Source organism: Gallinula chloropus (assembly GCF_964237585.1).
Source record: "Gallinula chloropus genome assembly, chromosome: 2".
NCBI classification, from domain to species: domain Eukaryota; kingdom Metazoa; phylum Chordata; class Aves; order Gruiformes; family Rallidae; genus Gallinula; species Gallinula chloropus.
Genome location: NC_140086.1, coordinates 66,542,818 through 66,559,783, shown reverse-complemented (window position 1 = coordinate 66,559,783; position 16,966 = coordinate 66,542,818). Strand labels below are relative to the sequence as shown.

The 16,966-nt window shown below is 38.8% G+C and overlaps 1 protein-coding gene across 1 annotated transcript in view; it reads left to right on the top strand.

Annotated features, from left to right (window-relative positions):
- GABBR2 (gamma-aminobutyric acid type B receptor subunit 2) overlaps positions 1-16,966 on the top strand; it is a gene marked incomplete at both ends in the record, with an annotated part of 476,157 nt that overhangs the window by 317,810 nt on the left and 141,381 nt on the right. The window contains one exon of the mRNA XM_084260450.1: positions 5,745-5,852. Coding sequence (XP_084116576.1) covers positions 5,745-5,852 — 108 coding nt within the window. The remainder of the gene's footprint in view (positions 1-5,744; positions 5,853-16,966) is intronic.

Genomic DNA, 16,966 nt, shown 5'->3' with positions numbered 1-16,966 from the left:
CCCCTCTTTAGCTGGACAGGAGAGAAAATATATATTGAGAAGCTTAGAAGGCAAGATAGGGACAGGGAGAGATCATTCAGCAATCAGGACCATGGGCAAAACAGACTCAGCACAGAATAAAGGAAAGAAAACTCTCACATTTATTACACTGCACTGCATGCCCAGTGACACCAGAGTTGGGTAATGAGAAGAGCAACCACATCTTAAAGCACAACCTCCCACCCCTCCTTTCTTAGCAGACTTCACTTTAGTCATGATTTTGCTCCTTCCCCTGTATTGTGGCACGGGGAGGGGCAGGGAAGGGGGGTTTCAGTCAGCTCCTCTCGAGTTGTCTTCCTTCTTAGCTGGAAGGGGCATTCCTCACACCCTTCCCCTGCTTCAGCATGGGGTCCCACCTACGGGGAACAGTCCTCCCCGAACTTTTTCAACGTGAGTCATTTCCCACAGGGCTTCAGCTCTTCACCAGCTGCCCCACCGTGGGTCAAATCTATGGGGTGCAGTCATAAATCACAGAATGTATCTCAGTCTCTCAGGCCCAGACTGCTCCAGCCTGGTCCTCCACAGAGTCACAAGCACCACCCCCGCAGCAAACCTGCTCTGGCATGGATCTCTCATCTCTGTCTCTCTATTAGTTTTTATCTCTCTCCACGGGCTACAAGTGCTGTCACAGGCTTGCTTCAATGTGAGTTGCAGCGTCTTCTGTATGTTTCCAGTGTGGGGTCTCTCCACGGGCTGCAGATGGGGTCTCAGCCCTTTTCCATGGTCTGCGGGGGTACACCCGCTCCACCATGGGTTTCTCCACGGGCTGCAGGGGCATCTTTCTGTCCAACACCTAGGGCACCTCCTGCCTGCACTTCAGTGACCTTGGTGCCTGCACAGTTTCTTACATCTTCTCACTCCCTTCTGTGGGGGCAAAAGGTGGCTGCTGGAGGTGTTTCTCTCCTAAATGTGATTCCCAGTGGCGCTGTGACTGTCACGGATGGGCTCAGCCTTGGTCAGCAACAACTCCGTTTACAAAGACCTTCTAGCTGGTTCTTGCAGAAGCCACCCCTACATCCCCCCTCCTCCACCAGAACCCAGCCACGCAAAACCATAGCAGAAAGAAAGGTTTTAATTTTGTCGTTGTTTTTTAAATCCTTTATAGTTAAGGTCTTGATCTGCTAAAAATGCTTCCAAGGATCTTATATCTGACTGATTCCTTAGGAACATAGTCTAAATGTTTTGCTAACTGAAGAAGAAACTGATAAAGAATGAAGCTGTTTCACTATCCTGGTCAAATAACTGTTACTAAAAAAAGGAAAAAAAAAAGTTGTCTCCTGAAGAGGTGTTGAGAAATTTGTAGCTTTTTATGCAAGACATGGCAGTTCTTTGTGCTGATATTTGTTTTTCTTTATTCCTGATTCTGAGTCTTTAATCCCATATTCTTGTTTGCTTGTTATTGGCAACTGGATTAGTACAGCAAATATAAATCTGCAACGCACACACACTAAAGAGAATGTGTAGTATATTCATTTCAGAAAGTTGTGGGTTTTTTCTTTCAAGTTAACAAGTGAGTAAAATACCTCATTTTCTTGATCAACTGCATTTGAAATTTTTATTTTTGCTTTCATGAGCTTTGTGCCTTTCCAGGCATTCCTTGTCAGTTCATGACTGCGTGGTATTTTGAATGCATATGCAGTGGTGGTCATGGAAAAATGAAGGAACTTCATTAAAAGTGAAACTTTTTACCTTTCATCGATTCAGCCTATTTTCCAAGATAACCTTATTTTACTATTTTATATTCAATTGTAATTGTCTTAAAATCAAATTTGTAAAATAAATTCAAATAATATCATATACAAGTTTACAGTATATTATATATAATATATATTACATATATACAATAACAGTTTATTATATATATAATAGTGTTTTTATTTGTGAGCTTCATTCTTAGGTTATATAAAAACGGAAAGACTTGTATTCCTTTGTTCAGGATGTTTCTGGTGGTTTCACCACTTACTAATTTCTCTTTACTAACTCATTGTTCACAATTACATGGCATCTTTTATTAAGAATGGGTTCTAATATCAACCTTATCTCCTTTGACACGTGTGGATCATCTTTGAATGATAGAAAAGAGAAAATTTATAGGAGATATATAGGAGATGACAAAACATCTGATTCAAAAAAGAATTAACCAAGGAATATAAGCAGATAATTGATGGTATATCCTAAAGTTCAGTGAAGGCACATGGAATTTAGTAATTACCTAACCTTTTAGGTAAAAAGGTAAACAATAGCTACTTTTACAGATCATCCTGTTATAGGAGCATAGATGTTTTAAGGTTTTGAGTCTTGTTCAAGTAGATATTCAAATGCAAGTCTCCTGTCTTCTACGGAGGTACCTTTCTTGCTCATTTGGTGGGTTTTGGGTGGAGGATGATCTTTCTAAGCTGCTTCTTTTGAATTGCATCATTAAAAACTTCCAACATGAGTGAATTACTGACCAACTGTGAACATCATGGTCATGGTCACCAGTTACTGCTGTTATTTTTATCATGTCCTTTCAAATGAGTGATGTTTTGTATAATACATTTAAGAATATAAATGGGGAGATACATGAATTTCAGAGGTTTTTGCTGATTTCTAAATTTTTCATTTTGCTGCCTGCAATTATGAATTATAGCAGACAAATTCGAGGTAATTTTCTTAAAAATTAAAAATTTATTTTCATCTGAAACTTACCATCTCATTCTTAGCAACAGTGATCTCATTTTGACAAAATTCCATGGTATGTTTAAGCTAGAATGTTTCCCATATAGCCAATAGTTATATTATCCTAATTTGCTCAATCTAGTTCAGGAATACATAAAACCTTTTGAACCAAACATGCTACAAATAACATTTTTCTGAATATCGGGTTAGAAACATATTATGAGCATAATTGAATTTATTACTGTTCCCAAGAGGCAATTACTGTTTCACTGAGAACAAAACAGTCTTATTAGGGACATGAAAATACCATGTATCTGTTTGCCAAATATATCACTAAACTGTACACAAAAGGCTGAATACTTATTAATAGCAGCAAAAAGACTGAATGCTAAGTATGGTTATCGCCGCTCAATTGATGTGAAGTCAAAAAAACCAAGATGCAACTGGCTAATGTGAACATGTTGATATGAAACGTATTTTATGGATCACTCAGAGTCGATCAAACTGTGGTTTTACTGAATTTAATAGCATAACATATGATAATGGATAACGAGCACGGACTTGAAAATAATATGTAAGGTAAAACTCACATGGTTTGCCTCTAATCGCCACTGGTACATGAGGAGCTGTGGAGATCCGTCACCCCCTCCTCCTTGTTGTCTAGTGAGGATATATCAAACTGCAGCCCTATGTGGGGTACCAGCAGCACAGATATTTTAATAGCAAGATTAACAAGAAATCAGTGAGCTAGCTATACATTCAGGGGCAATACCAGCAATGCAACCAATAAACCACAACATCAGGCATTAATAACATGTTAATATATACATAAAATACCTAAATGGTCCTCTGTATGTAATCCCAGCATTTTCTAGTGAACTCACACGCTGAGTTTCCTGCAGACACCTCCAGCTCACAGGACGCAGTGGTTCTTCTGGGGGTGCTTGTTCCCCTTCAGGCTCTCATCCTGTAGGAGATGTGGGCTCCCTACCTTCATGTGAACCTCTGCAACCTGGTGATTCTCACTCTGGTGAGACAGCACACACACACCCTCTCCCCCGCCCCCACCTTCTCACTGGCACACTCAAGGTGCATGTCCCTGTGTGGTGCACAGTGTTGCCAGGTATTGGGCACCTGCCCTCTCAGACAATTTTGAGAGACACTCCTCTTTGTCAAGACCCAAGGTGCCTGTTCTGTGTGTACTTTTCTCTCATTCATGATTAATGACCATACTTATTTATTCACTTATGTTTAGAAACTATTAATTTTATGTCTCTTACTGATTTATCGATATTTTTTTGAGTGAGGTATATCTTTTTTTTTCTTTTACACCTTAATACCCAGCCACTAATGCTTACTAAAAATCAGAATTCCTATTCTGCAGAAAATCTGCAGGAAAAAAAATTACATTTTTAGAACAAAAATGAAAATTCTGAAGCTGTTTTGAGAGGCAAAAATTACATGACATGTATTTAGAAGTGAAACATGTAGATTATTCCTAATAGTAAACTTGGATACCAAGTTTTGCAGCTTACTACAGCACCTAGTTTCTCATCAGTACTTATGTCCTAAAGTTACAATTCAAAATCAGTAACTGTTCAGAATTCAGATATACGACCAGGTTTAGGTCATCCAACACTTCTTTTTCTTTTCTTTTTCTTTCTTTTTTTTTTTTTTTTCTAAAATCCTTTCTCAGAATGTCCTGGTTTCCGCAAATAACATTTTTTTAATATCAAAAAAACCTTCCAATGACCAAGGATGCATGGTCCAGAAGGCCACAAGAAGGCTTGCTTTTCTCTTTTGTAGCTTTGCCTTCCCTGTTTTTAGTCATTGTCTCTCCCCCGGTTTTTCCGTCCACAAGATACGGTGCGTTTTATTTTTACTCTTTGTTGATATTTGTGCGGCCTCCTTTTTTGACAGCTGACCCAGGTGGAGTTTTTAGAGGGAGGGAGAGATTGTTTCCTCCTCCTTATGATTTCTCAGGCTCTCAGATTCAAGTGTAGGCTTCCAGCTACCTGCTGTGCCTCTCACATGGTCTTCCACCTGCTACGCTCTGTAGTTTCTGGTCCCTTTCTGAGAAAGAAAACAGTCTGTTCAGGGCAGACAAGCTTCCAAACAGCAAAGGTAATGAAAAGAGAAATTTCCAAAGAAAGAAAGAGCACTGTGCAGAGCTTACTACTACTGTGAAAGTCACAAGTTTAGCTGAAACTAGGTCTGAAAGTGAGGACCTACCTGCAAGGTTGCTATGGGCAGATGGAAAATTGTACAAGAAGCTTTTGCAACTCCTGTTCTGGACTCTGTGGTCAATGTTAGGTTTTTTCTCTTCAAAAATAAGTCATTCTAGTTTTACTCTAAAGAGAACATGACTTTTTTTAGTTCAGAGATCTAACACTTTTCTCTGGGAACCCAGATAGGAGTATGTCAAAGCTGTGGCCAGCTCACAGTCCCTTTACTTTGTAAGCTCACCAACTCCTTTGTCCTTTGCAGGTATTATCTTTGAGTCAGGTCATGTCCCCAAGGTCTGCCCACCAATGCGATGCTCCTGTCTTGCTATTTTTTACTATGATAACTTCAAAGTCAGTTTTTCTTCTCTTTTCAGAATGCTTAGGTTCTGCATTAAGTGATGCATACATCACACAGTACAATTTCCTCTTAATTAGCCTGGATAACATCTCTATTTCTTTGTTAATGTCTGTTCCTTGGGTAGTTTTTATAGTCTTAGTCTCTTGTTTTCCTCCACTAGTTCCTTCCTCTGCCTGCACAGAATACAATAAAAGTGGGAAAAAAAAAAGGCACAATATTGTAACTGTGCTGTGTTTTTATGTATGTTAATTCAGCTTCCAGACTTGCTATATTTGGCAAGGGGCTTGAGGGAGGAGAAAAAAAACAAGAAAGCAATGAATGAGACAATTCTGTTTTGAATATTTTTTTCTCAAGATTTGGAGGAGAAAAAAAAAATTGGCTGATCTGATGATACCCACATTACCTACTGAAAATTAAATGGTTTTGTCTCTTTTTTTTTTTTGCATATATATATACCTATTTAGGTCCGAACATGGATTCTGACAGTGGGATACACAACTGCATTTGGAGCAATGTTCGCAAAAACGTGGAGAGTCCATGCAATTTTCAAAAATGTAAAAATGAAGAAAAAGGTGAGGTGAAGTAAACTCTTTTCTCATTGCTCTGTTAACATAATTTTCTAACTGTTTTACTACCTTTCCTTGATGGCCATGCTTGACCTGACTCTGTTCCTATGTTCAAAGATCCCGTGTGGTTTAATATAGGGGCTTCTTGGTCTCATTTTTAGTCTCTGAGAGCTGGAGTTGAGAAGGAGCCCTTCAGTCTTTTAAATGAGAGCTGGACAATGGAGGTTGCTGTAAATTTTCAAAGTGAATTCAGATCCTCACTCTTATTTGGGATGTTGCTTCAGCATCCAGAGCTCTTCTTCTGGTAGATTCAAAGCTGTTAATGATTTTTTTTCTGTGTATGTCAGGTATTACACACAAGTTTCTGGTAGGCAGAGGCAAAGAGAGAGTGCTGCTTATACGGTATTTCTAATTTTGATTGAATTTGCATAAATTCAGGACTGATCAGAATTGAACCATGGTAGTTGTCTCCAGCATTTTTGATACTGAACATTTTCTGTGGACAATTAGGCTCAGCTCAGATCAGGGGTAGTACAGTACTTCATGTTTGGGTTGTCTATTTAATATTTTTTTATTCTTTTAGCACACAAAGTACTTTTAGTCAGATGATTTTATTTAAAAATGGGAAAAGTAGTGAAGAGGAAGAATTTTGAGGGAAAAACATTAAGAGAAATAAGTATGAAACAGAGGAAAAAAACACCCTTGTATAGTGGGAAGTAGTGCTAAATGCAGTTCCTATGTAAAGCTAAATAATTTTATTCTAGTAAGTGGAGAAGAGCAATTTACACCCAAAATAAGTAGAACAATATTTCAAAATGTCATCAGATACCTCAGTTACACTGTGTGTGTGCTCATGGAAGAGCAGTTTTGGGGTTTTTTTTAGAACTATGTCATTGTTTCTACAGTTGCAATTTGTCACCAGAAGATACACCTATCCCTAAACAGGTCTGGATTTAGATAGAGTAAACTCAGTTTCCGAGAGGATTTATGTCATAGGTTATAAAGGAAGTAAGGCTGTAACTGGACCTACCTACTAGAGTCGAGGGTGTATTTCTCAAAGACCTTAGACTTACTGTATTAAAGACTTTTCACTCAAAGCTGAGCCAATATCTTACTTCCTTGAAAAATTAAATTTTATTTTGCAAAGATGTTTTGAGCTATCTTGGTACAAATCTTTGTAAATTAGCAAAGTTACATAAGATAATGCCAATGTTACACATCAAAGGATTTCCTTAATAACCTTTATTATCCTGAGGATTTTATAATTTCTACAGTGCATACTATTCCAAATAGGAATGAACAGATACTTCAGTGGGCTGTCACTAAGTATTTGCTTTATTGGTTTTTTAGAAAACATTTCATTTTAGAGCTTCAGGTTGCTATGAAATATTCCATGTCATTGTCTGCTAATTAACTTCAAATTCTGTGTGGTGCCTGTTCTTCCACAGGCCCATCAACACCTGCAAATTGCAATTGTTTATTCACAGCTGGTATTTAAAAGTGGTTTAAGATCTAAAGTTAAAAAGGCACTGACCAGTATAAGGGAGAGAAACTTACAGAAATCTAGATGCTTTGAGTGATACTGGAAATATCAGGGACATTAGGGCACTTTATTCCTTATTCTGGAATTAAGTAAATAGTGCTGTTTGTTCTGTAAACGTTAAAGAATGGCAATTCCACAAATTGTCTTGGTTTGCTTTGTTTGGGTAACCCATTCCAGAACATGAGCATGAATCATAAAAGGCAACAGTTTCTTAATGCAAAACAAATTAGCTATCCATGATAAATGTTTGCTAGTCATACATTTTCTGTCTTTGATTTGCCAGGATAGATAAAGCTGGTTTTAAGAGTTTATTGAAAAACATGGCATTCTTTATTTATGTCTTACAAGAAGGACTTTTTAGATGTACTTTACAGACAAAACATTTTTTGTATCTATGGAAGCACAGACAATACAAATTTTCACAAACAATTTCTAAAGTAACAAATAAGCAAAGGTAGTGCTGCATGAAAAAGCACATGAATGTTTTTTGAATTAGCTGTGCCATGACAGAGCAGACTGGTATTAAAATACGAGGAGTACAAAGCTCCAAAATTATTTAAGTCCTGTGGATCCTACTCATCTGCGCTCACTTCAGTGTCCACCTGATTTTAAGTATGACAGTAAATTTTGACATTTAGCTATACCACTTCTGTCTGTTATCCTGGATATTTTCATAAGGAAAATTTGCCAAACAGTGAAAAATATTGGTTCATTCATTTTGTGGAAGTGAGTTTTAAGTAAGGGAGAGAAGAATGTAAGGAGTGAATCCATTTTTTTTCATGAGATAGGGAAAGTATGTTTCCAAACTTTGGACACCTATCCTAATTGTCCAACATGGCTTTGTGGAGAGATGAGTGGATTTCTCTCTGCTTGTGAGAAATATGCTATAGCTCCATTTGAGCGCAGTGGAAAGTGGAACAGAATTATATAGGATGTCCTGAGATAGATGAAGATTTTTGTTAACTTCTGTTTATAAACCTCTGATAATTCTCTTATTTTCACCTATTTGTACATCTAGTCCTTTGGAAAGAAATAAACAAAAATCAGGATACACTCCTCCTGCTATCAGGCTGCTCACTGGCAAATTTTCTATGGCTCCCAGAGCTCTGTTGCCATCTTTGATCTTTCTAGGGCTCAAAGGAAACAAATTAAAAATGTATTAATTTTAGCTGGATCTGAAGCAGAGGGATGCAAGGGAATCAATTTTTGTCAAATGAAAACTACAAAATCAGTAGGGGAAAATAAATTAATTTCTAGTTTTAAAGAGAAGTAGGGAAAATTGGCAGTATAATAGAATTAATATTAAAAATAACCAGAACACTTATAATAGAGGTGCAATTCTGGTTTTGATGCATCTCTTTTCTGTTGATTTGGGCAGCAGAATATCTTATGCTTGGTGAGAGGTTGGGACTGCTATCATGTTTCCCTCAGCAGAGAAGGAGGACTGGCAGTGGATAAGAGGAGAGAGAGAACACAAGTGGCAGGAGAGCATGTGGTGTCATAGGGAAGCTTTATCTAGCTGAACCCACTGAAGAAGCCAGACCTTCTGATAAAATTTAGAAGGTTGTGAAGCTGTTTTTTTAATGGGAACTGCATTGTCTGAGGCTTGGCAGGAGGGTGGGGGTGGGCATTAAAGTGGTCCTGCTTAGTGACTGCTCCTGCAGAACTCCAGTATTCCAAATAAGGACCATTCGCTTGTGACAAATACCAGAATAGTAATTCAAATGCAAAGCAATGATTTGGATAGGGAAGCACTTGGGATTAGAGACTGGGAAAAACAGCTGAGAATGGAGACTGAATTTGGGTAAGAACTCATGGAGACTTCAAACAAGATTGAAAGCCTGCAAAGGGTTGAATGGAGGGCTGTAGGAAGCAGTCAAGAAAGCAGAGTATGGTGGAACATAAAGCCCAAGTTTGATATTGAAGTGGTGAACTTAGCTGAGGGAGACTAGGTCTGCTGTAAAATTAGAGTAGGATTGAAAGTTACAGGAGGGGATGGTAGGCCTAACAAGTAAAGACTTAGAAACTAAAACAGGAGTGGAAAAGGAAGGAAATACAAGAAAAAGTTGAAGCTAGGGCTGGCTGGAATAATCACACACAAGTGTGGGCAGAGCATAAAAACAGATCTGAGGATTTTTAGTGTTTCACTGCTCTTTTTTTTCTATTACTATGTATCTATAAAACCTACAGGCAAAATATGTGCCTTGTCTTCCTGCTATGCTGCTGTACAGCTCATGATAGCAGCTGGTTACTCTTTTAGCTCGAGCTGATGAGGTGTGCAAAGATCTAAAGGTTCCTTTTGCTGATGCGTGCAGCTCTCTATAATTGAATTCTCTTTCTTTTCATTTTCTTTAAAAAGAATGGGCCCATTAAAATGTTAAAAGGCTTATACTGTGGCTTAAAAAGTCAATCATTGGAAACCTACAGCTTGCTAGGATCTCTACAATGTCCATTTGTTCCCCTATGTGCCTTATAAGGACACCCGTGCAGCCTTAGTTTTCTACAGGGTGCTGGTGTCATGGAGCAGGCAGTGAGGCTGCTCTGGGCATGCAGCAGGACTGTGTAATAGAAGAGGTATTTTTCTGTTGCAGTCTTTTTCGCTTAAAACAGAAAAGAATACCTACTGAAAAGGCAGTAGGAGTTTTGAGAAAGGCGGACGCATGTTTAAGACATTTAAGTGCCAACTTGAGTAAAAATAATTAATTGTCAGTTATTTGTTACACTTTAGAAATCTCTCTCTGAGCAGAGTTTTCAGAAAAGGATAGCACTTTTTTTCGAGAAGCAAATGTATATTACCTGAGTGAGAAAGAGCAGGAAATCTCAAAGACTTCGGCTTGCCTTCCCACTCCATGTTATAACACAAACTTGGCCACCCCACCTCCCTAATTCATATACCTAATGGTCTATAAACTGAGGTGAGTGGGAAACTGGAAGAGGTAGGTTACCATCCAGTGAGGCACCTGGGTTGCTCTAAGCAGCCCCCAGTCCTGACCCCTCCAGTCAAGGTGGGTAGCGGCTGACTACACGCTCTCACCCCGTGGTGCCAGTGTCAGGGAAGCTGTCAGTACCAGCAATTGCACAGTGTCCCTGGGGAAGAAAAACACAGAAAGAAGAAAGCAGCTGAAGGCCACACATTTATGAGCTTATATATCTTCTCCTCACAACTTGTCTCTGTTTACTGCTACCCCCATCCCTCATCTGAAAACCTCTTTGAGAAAGTTTATAGGATGAGTGTAATCTCTAGTTACAAACTTTTCTGTAGTTTTTTCAAGTCACCTGTGGAATTTAGAATTTATTGCAACCTATGATCTTTTTCACAAAAGTCCTAAAGAGGTTGGAAAGAATATACTCATTATCCTATCCATTTTAAAAATGGACAAAGCAAAGTGTTTCAGATTAGGTTGACAGAAGGTCAGAACCTCACAGGCCACATTGTATTTACTCACTTAAATGCCTTTGTAGAAGTGGTTCTTTCTCTATTAGCATAAATCATATTACCTAATAATTTCTGTCTCTAACTGCTGCTATAAAATATTTTCCCAGGTCACTTTTCAGACTGTAAATATTTATACTTTTCCAGGACATTTTTTTTCAATCTAGCTAGAGCCTTTTATGTGTATAACAAAAAGCTATACGCTGGATTTCCCCTAGGATATACATGTATTTCACTAGGCATATACGAGAGATCGTAAGTCTGAAAAATACATAGGATCCAAAAATTTGCTTTGGGTAACCATACCAACAGTACAATAATCTATTAGGGGCCATCTGCTGAAAATGAACCAGCATATGGATACCTAAAGAAATGTTCAGCGTTATTGTTCAGTCTTTGGGAGTAAGAAAGAAGACAGCAGTTTGAAATTTGCTTATGTTTGGGATTTTATTTTATTTTTTCATTATGAATATTTATGACTGGACCAAGTAATCCATGATACTTACAGTGTGGTGTAAATTATTCAGGTGTAGCTTCATGGGTTATTAATATATAGGCACAGTACTTCCTAAAACGATGTAAGTGGAAACCAAATTGTTTTATTACTTTTTTCCCAAAATACCTATAACTGTAAATTTTAAGTCCAATGCTTTGAAAATAGTCAGTGTAATCCTAGAATCCATATTTAGATGTAAACTGTTTTTTGTAAGAGCTGATCAGCCAAAATGCTGGCCAGGGAACAATAGGAATCACATTTCTAAAATTTACATTCATATAAATATGGATCAGGGAGCTAAATCTCAAGCTCCTGTCACAGAAAGAAGTCGAGCTAATGAACTGTACATCTAGGAGAAGAATCTGCTTCTGAAGTAATTTCTGTATGTAAATCTCTGCATGGTTCAGTTTGATAAGGCTAAACCTTAGTAGCAGCGAAAACAATGAAAATTCTTTCTGTGAAACGTAACTGCTCAAAAAACGGTGCTACAACCATAATTTCTGTGTATTCTGAGAGTAATGGATGACAGAGAAATAAAGAACATGTCGCTATACAGTGTGAGGCAATTTATCCCTGAATAGCTTGAAATTAGATTGTAAATGTAATCAAGTGCATTGATGTCCCCAGCTATTTGGTAACGATGCAGTATGGTTTCCCACAGAATTGTTCATTAAAGAAAATATTAAAGTCTAGATATTTTCATGTTATCTCAAACAAAATCAGAACATTTCTTCCAGACCATTCAAATCCTTTGTGCGCTTTTTTCCTAAAGATTGGGATCCCTTTTAGCACTGCAGATGAAAATTCACATCTCTGGCAGAAATTCCTCCACACTTGTGGCCCATGTAGTCCCAGGCTCAGCAGATGCATTTCTCTCAGGGGTGAATTTGACCTGCTTTGTTGGGATACGCAGCTCAAGGCAGCATGCCTGGCTTTGCTTAGAGTGCAGCACAGAAGTTATCATGATGCTAACATCCGTTCCTAAGACCCTTCTCCAAAACATTATATAGCAAGAATGGTTGGGCTTAACGCTGCCAAGTCTCACTTCTTTGTGCTGTTTTGGTTTTTAAGACTACAGTGGTTTCCTTTTTTTTTTTTTTTCCTTTCAAGAGAGTTTTGTGAAACTAGCCATGTTATGTCACATGTGTGCTCCCTGAGGTTGAATTAGCAATGTTAGCAAAGCAATCATCTCTCCAGTTCTCCAGTGAATTGCAGCCACGATTTCAGGCTTTCAAAGATGAGGAATTTTGTAATTTCTTTAAGCTGTCACTGAATCCCTTCTTTAACCTGTGTAAAATTTATATCTTCTGCTTACCCTAGAGAGCATTCCCTACCTCTCCCCTCCCCCTCCCCAGGATGTTCCACCTCTATTTAATATGATTTAGAAAAAGGGGAAAGATGTTTTCTAAATGGATAGCTTCTCCTGGGGTGTAGAGTCAACACATCGACATTTGCAATGCAGTTATTGAGAGGGTGAGTCTGCCCAAAGGTGCTCTTTGTTTATTCTGAGCATGGGTCAGCAAAGATGAAGCATTCTAGAAATGAGTTCTTTAGCAGGCTAGTGATAGTAGCTATTTCATTGTCAAACCCAAACTTTTTGGTCATATCCAATTGTCTGCTACTATCGGTTGTACCACTCACTCCATTATCCCAGAAATCGTCAAAAATTGTCAAGTTGTCAGGCTGTAGATCCTCATGGAAAACTAATTGATTTCTTTCATTTAAAAGTAGATATACAAATCTTTCATCAAATTAATCAAAACACCTCTAAGAGAGTAAAATGTCTTAAGCTCAGCTTTTTACTCTGAGTGTCTTACTGGTCAAAAAAGCTTGCTACTACAAAACATGTTTTTTTAAATGTTAGCATTGACTCATTAAAACTAATGTAATTGCAGTGTGAAAATTGTTCCCAATACTAATCATAGAACCTATTATAGGAAATACTCATAATAGCTGTTGAAAAAACATTGTGGAGTTATTGGGAACAAGTGCATAATGTGTTTTCAATAGTCCTTTTTTCTCATTGCATTGCACCACAGAAATTGAGAGTGTATTGCAGAATAGTCCTCTAAAATATTAATATGTTTAATAACTCAAAGATAAATATCTCCCTTGGCCCATGTATGGCAAAGTTCACTTATCTACCAGTAACTCTGCATCACCGACCCCATGGCACCATCCCACCTGTCCTGACTCACTAAATGTTGAGGGGCAACCATAAGGTGTCTTCCATGCTGGAAGAAATTAAAAGGTAGTTTACGCAGTGGAGAGAGTATACAGAAAGCAATTTTAGGAGGAGTTATATGGTCCCATTTTCCAGCCTTGAAGACTTCATAATGTTTTCCCTACAAGCAGTTATCTTTTTTCTCTTTCCCCTCCAGTTCAGAGGAAGGACTCCTACCAGTGCAGTTTCTCTACGTACCATGTGGAGGAACATTGGGTGTCAGATTTCTGAGGCCCTCAGTAATTGCTGCCAGTGCTATTCATTTAATGGAATAAAGTCTAGGGAGCTTCACAGAAGGATCCTTTAAAGAGGGTATCCTCTCTACAGGATCCGTTCCAAGAGTCTGGGGAAGGGGCAATTTAAAAAAGAAAAAACAACCACAAAAAAACCCACTAAAAAAATCCCTAAAAGGATAAAATAAAAAAGTAAACAGCATTCAGTGTTTATCCAGCTAGTGCCAGAAGGCAACGTATGGATCTGTCAGCTAGAATAAAAGAGGTTGATCTACATTAAAAAAAAGGAATTGACTTCTTAAACAGGAAAAAAAAATCTAAATTTTCAATGAATAAGTAAAGGTATATATTTACATTAAAATACATAAATAAATATAAAATTACTCCCAGATTTTCTATGCTTTTACGAATTCAGTGAATAATAATTAAAAAAATAACCAACCCAATGACACTGATGCATCTTCCTTTAAAGATATTTTACTCTAAGGGAGCTGGTAGAACTTTGTTCCTGGTAACATAGAAAGTAACTCTGAAAGAAGGACTGGAGGGAATGAACTATTCAATCCATGCTGGAAAGCTCTTTGTGGAACTCGGAGAGCACAAAGCTAATGTTGCATCCTGGAGAAGAGGGTGCGTCTTCATTTATAAGACTCCTTGTTCTTGTTCAGCTTTAAGGTCCGCATTTGCAGAGTTGGTTCCTAATCAGGTAAAAAAACCCCAAAGGTTTGCCTTAGCCTTAACTACAGAAAGCATGCTTAATTGTTGTTGTTTCCCATACACTGGCTGAGGACAGGGTCCTGCGGGGCACAGCAGATGTGCTGTAGCCCCACAAAAGGTGTGTGAGATAATGACCAAACTGACAGTTGAAGTTGCCATGGTGGCTAATCCGGTCTGCTCTAGAAAATCCCAAAAAGTTTCATGAGAAGAAACGTCATCACCGAGCTTTAGACAGATTTTTTATCTCCTGTGATCAGACCACAAGGTCCATGGAAGATCAGGACTTTGACCTTGAACTTGTCTTCATGGTCACAAGCTTTCACAGTCGCCGAGAAGAAAATGGCCTGCTGGCTGCTGTTGAGTGAATTTGTTTTGAGGACAGATAGCTTCAGATCCAGATATATAGTCCAGACTGGTAGCAATGGCATTTGTAACAGTGGGCAGATCTGCCAGGATGAGACAGATTCACCTATCCAATCACAGATGGTAGAAAATATTACTCACAGATGCTGCTGTATGAGAGCTTGGCTTCAGCGAGGAGTCAGGAGCACTCGCAAAAATGGATTTTATTAGCTACTGTGCATTTCTCCCAAGGCTGATTTACTGTGTGTTTGAAGGAAGATGAAAAAGGGGAAAAAATAAGAATCTTCCTCTGGAATGATCTATTTGATTGTAAGGAGCCTCAGTTGCTCATGACTTTCTTTTGTCAGGCAGAGAAACTGTAGGATTCACAAGATCTGAGTCAAGACTCCTTCAGTGCATCTGGTGTTTCCCAAGGAGTGAATGTACCGAACTTGAGGAGTGCTGGTGGGTGGGAGTGATGGCTGGGGAGAGGGAAAGCTGGGTTTCCTGAGGGTGGAGGGGGTAGATCATCAAGCCTTTTGGAATTGCTGCTTGAGATACACCAACAGCATTTCTCAGAGTGAATTTATGTTAGGACAAACTGCTAGTCACTAGCAGAAGTAAAAAATAATTGAATCCTAACAGCTCGTTCTGAAAAGCTAGCATTTTGGTGAAGTTTCTGAGCTACATTACAGCAATGGATTTGCCAAGGACGGAGCGGGGTTGTGATGGGGGTGTGAGGTGGCTTCAGGAGCCCCACTTTCAGCCCCCTCACCCTGCGTGCAGCATTGGTAGTGCTGTGTTTTAGAGAGCTCATTACAGGAGCACTGATTGTTTCCTCAGGTTATCTTACGGCTTTTGTTGTGCTTGCCTTCCTCCTGGCTGGCTGGCAGAAGTAAGGGATGAATAAGACCTGCTGCCAGTGACAGCTGCTGTTATGTACCTCTCCCCTTCTGTCCAGAACAGGGCCATTCCCAGGGTAATGCAGAAAAAATGCTTCAAGAGGCATCCAAGAGAAAGCTCCACTCTTTTGCTGGATTTCTGCTTTTATTTGTTATATTAAATACCTGTCCCCTGCCTCCTAAAAGGGTTACCAAGCTTACATGAGACCTAAAATATGAATATTGGCTTGCAATAGTGCAAGGTCAGCTACAAATAAAAGATGCACGCAGGCGAGGAGGGAGGTTAGCAACGTGATCCTGAATGTTACTATGAGGGGTTTTATGACCCTGTTAGTGAGCAGGTAATCAGTATTACTGCTTTTAATAGTGTCCTTTCATGCTTTTGCTTCTGGCATTCCTGTATAAGTTTGATTAGGTTTGATAAATGTGATGTCTGATAAATTTGCATCTAATGCAACCCTACTTTTAGTATCAATATAGTCTGTATAAATTTAGAATATGGTGGGCTAATTGTCCCATGTTTTACCACTCCTAGGTAAAATGTTCACTATTTTGTTAAAAAAAAGAAGGCATCACTACTGATGTTTGGGGTGGTTTTTACAAGGAACATTAATGGTTCAGTAGAGCAGAAGGAAATATTTCTGGCAGATTCTTTTTACATAGCTTTAAGTTTCTCAAATGCATGGGAGGGGAGGGGAAGGAAAGGACACATTTCAGAACACTAATTTCTCTTATCCTAAATTGCACCCAAGATAGGTGGAATGAATTGTCCTTCGAAGGTTTCTGTCCCTGCCCACAGGCTACTGAGAGAGGCTAGACACATAATGGTTAAACAGCCAACTTCAGTAAAATAAACCTCATCAATTAAAAAAGATAGACCAACCACAATACACCGATAAAACAAATTAGCTAGCCACTTAAGAGGAAGAAAAATAAACATGGCTTGAGGTATCCAAATTTCACCTAAAATTACATCTAAATCCAAATTTCTTTGGACTTAATTCCCTGTGGGTTTCTCTCCCATGTCTCTACTCATACTAGGAGCAGCACTGGGCATGTTTCACCCACGTCCTGTTTAGAGGCATTTGAAAAGAGATAGAAATTGCACGGGCTTTTCCCACAGAGGGCAACCTCAGTGACTGATAGTCCTTTTTCGGCTTTGACTGTAACTCGGTGAATGGCTGAAGGATTAGGCGCAGCTATGCTTGGTCCCTATGGACAAGGGACCAA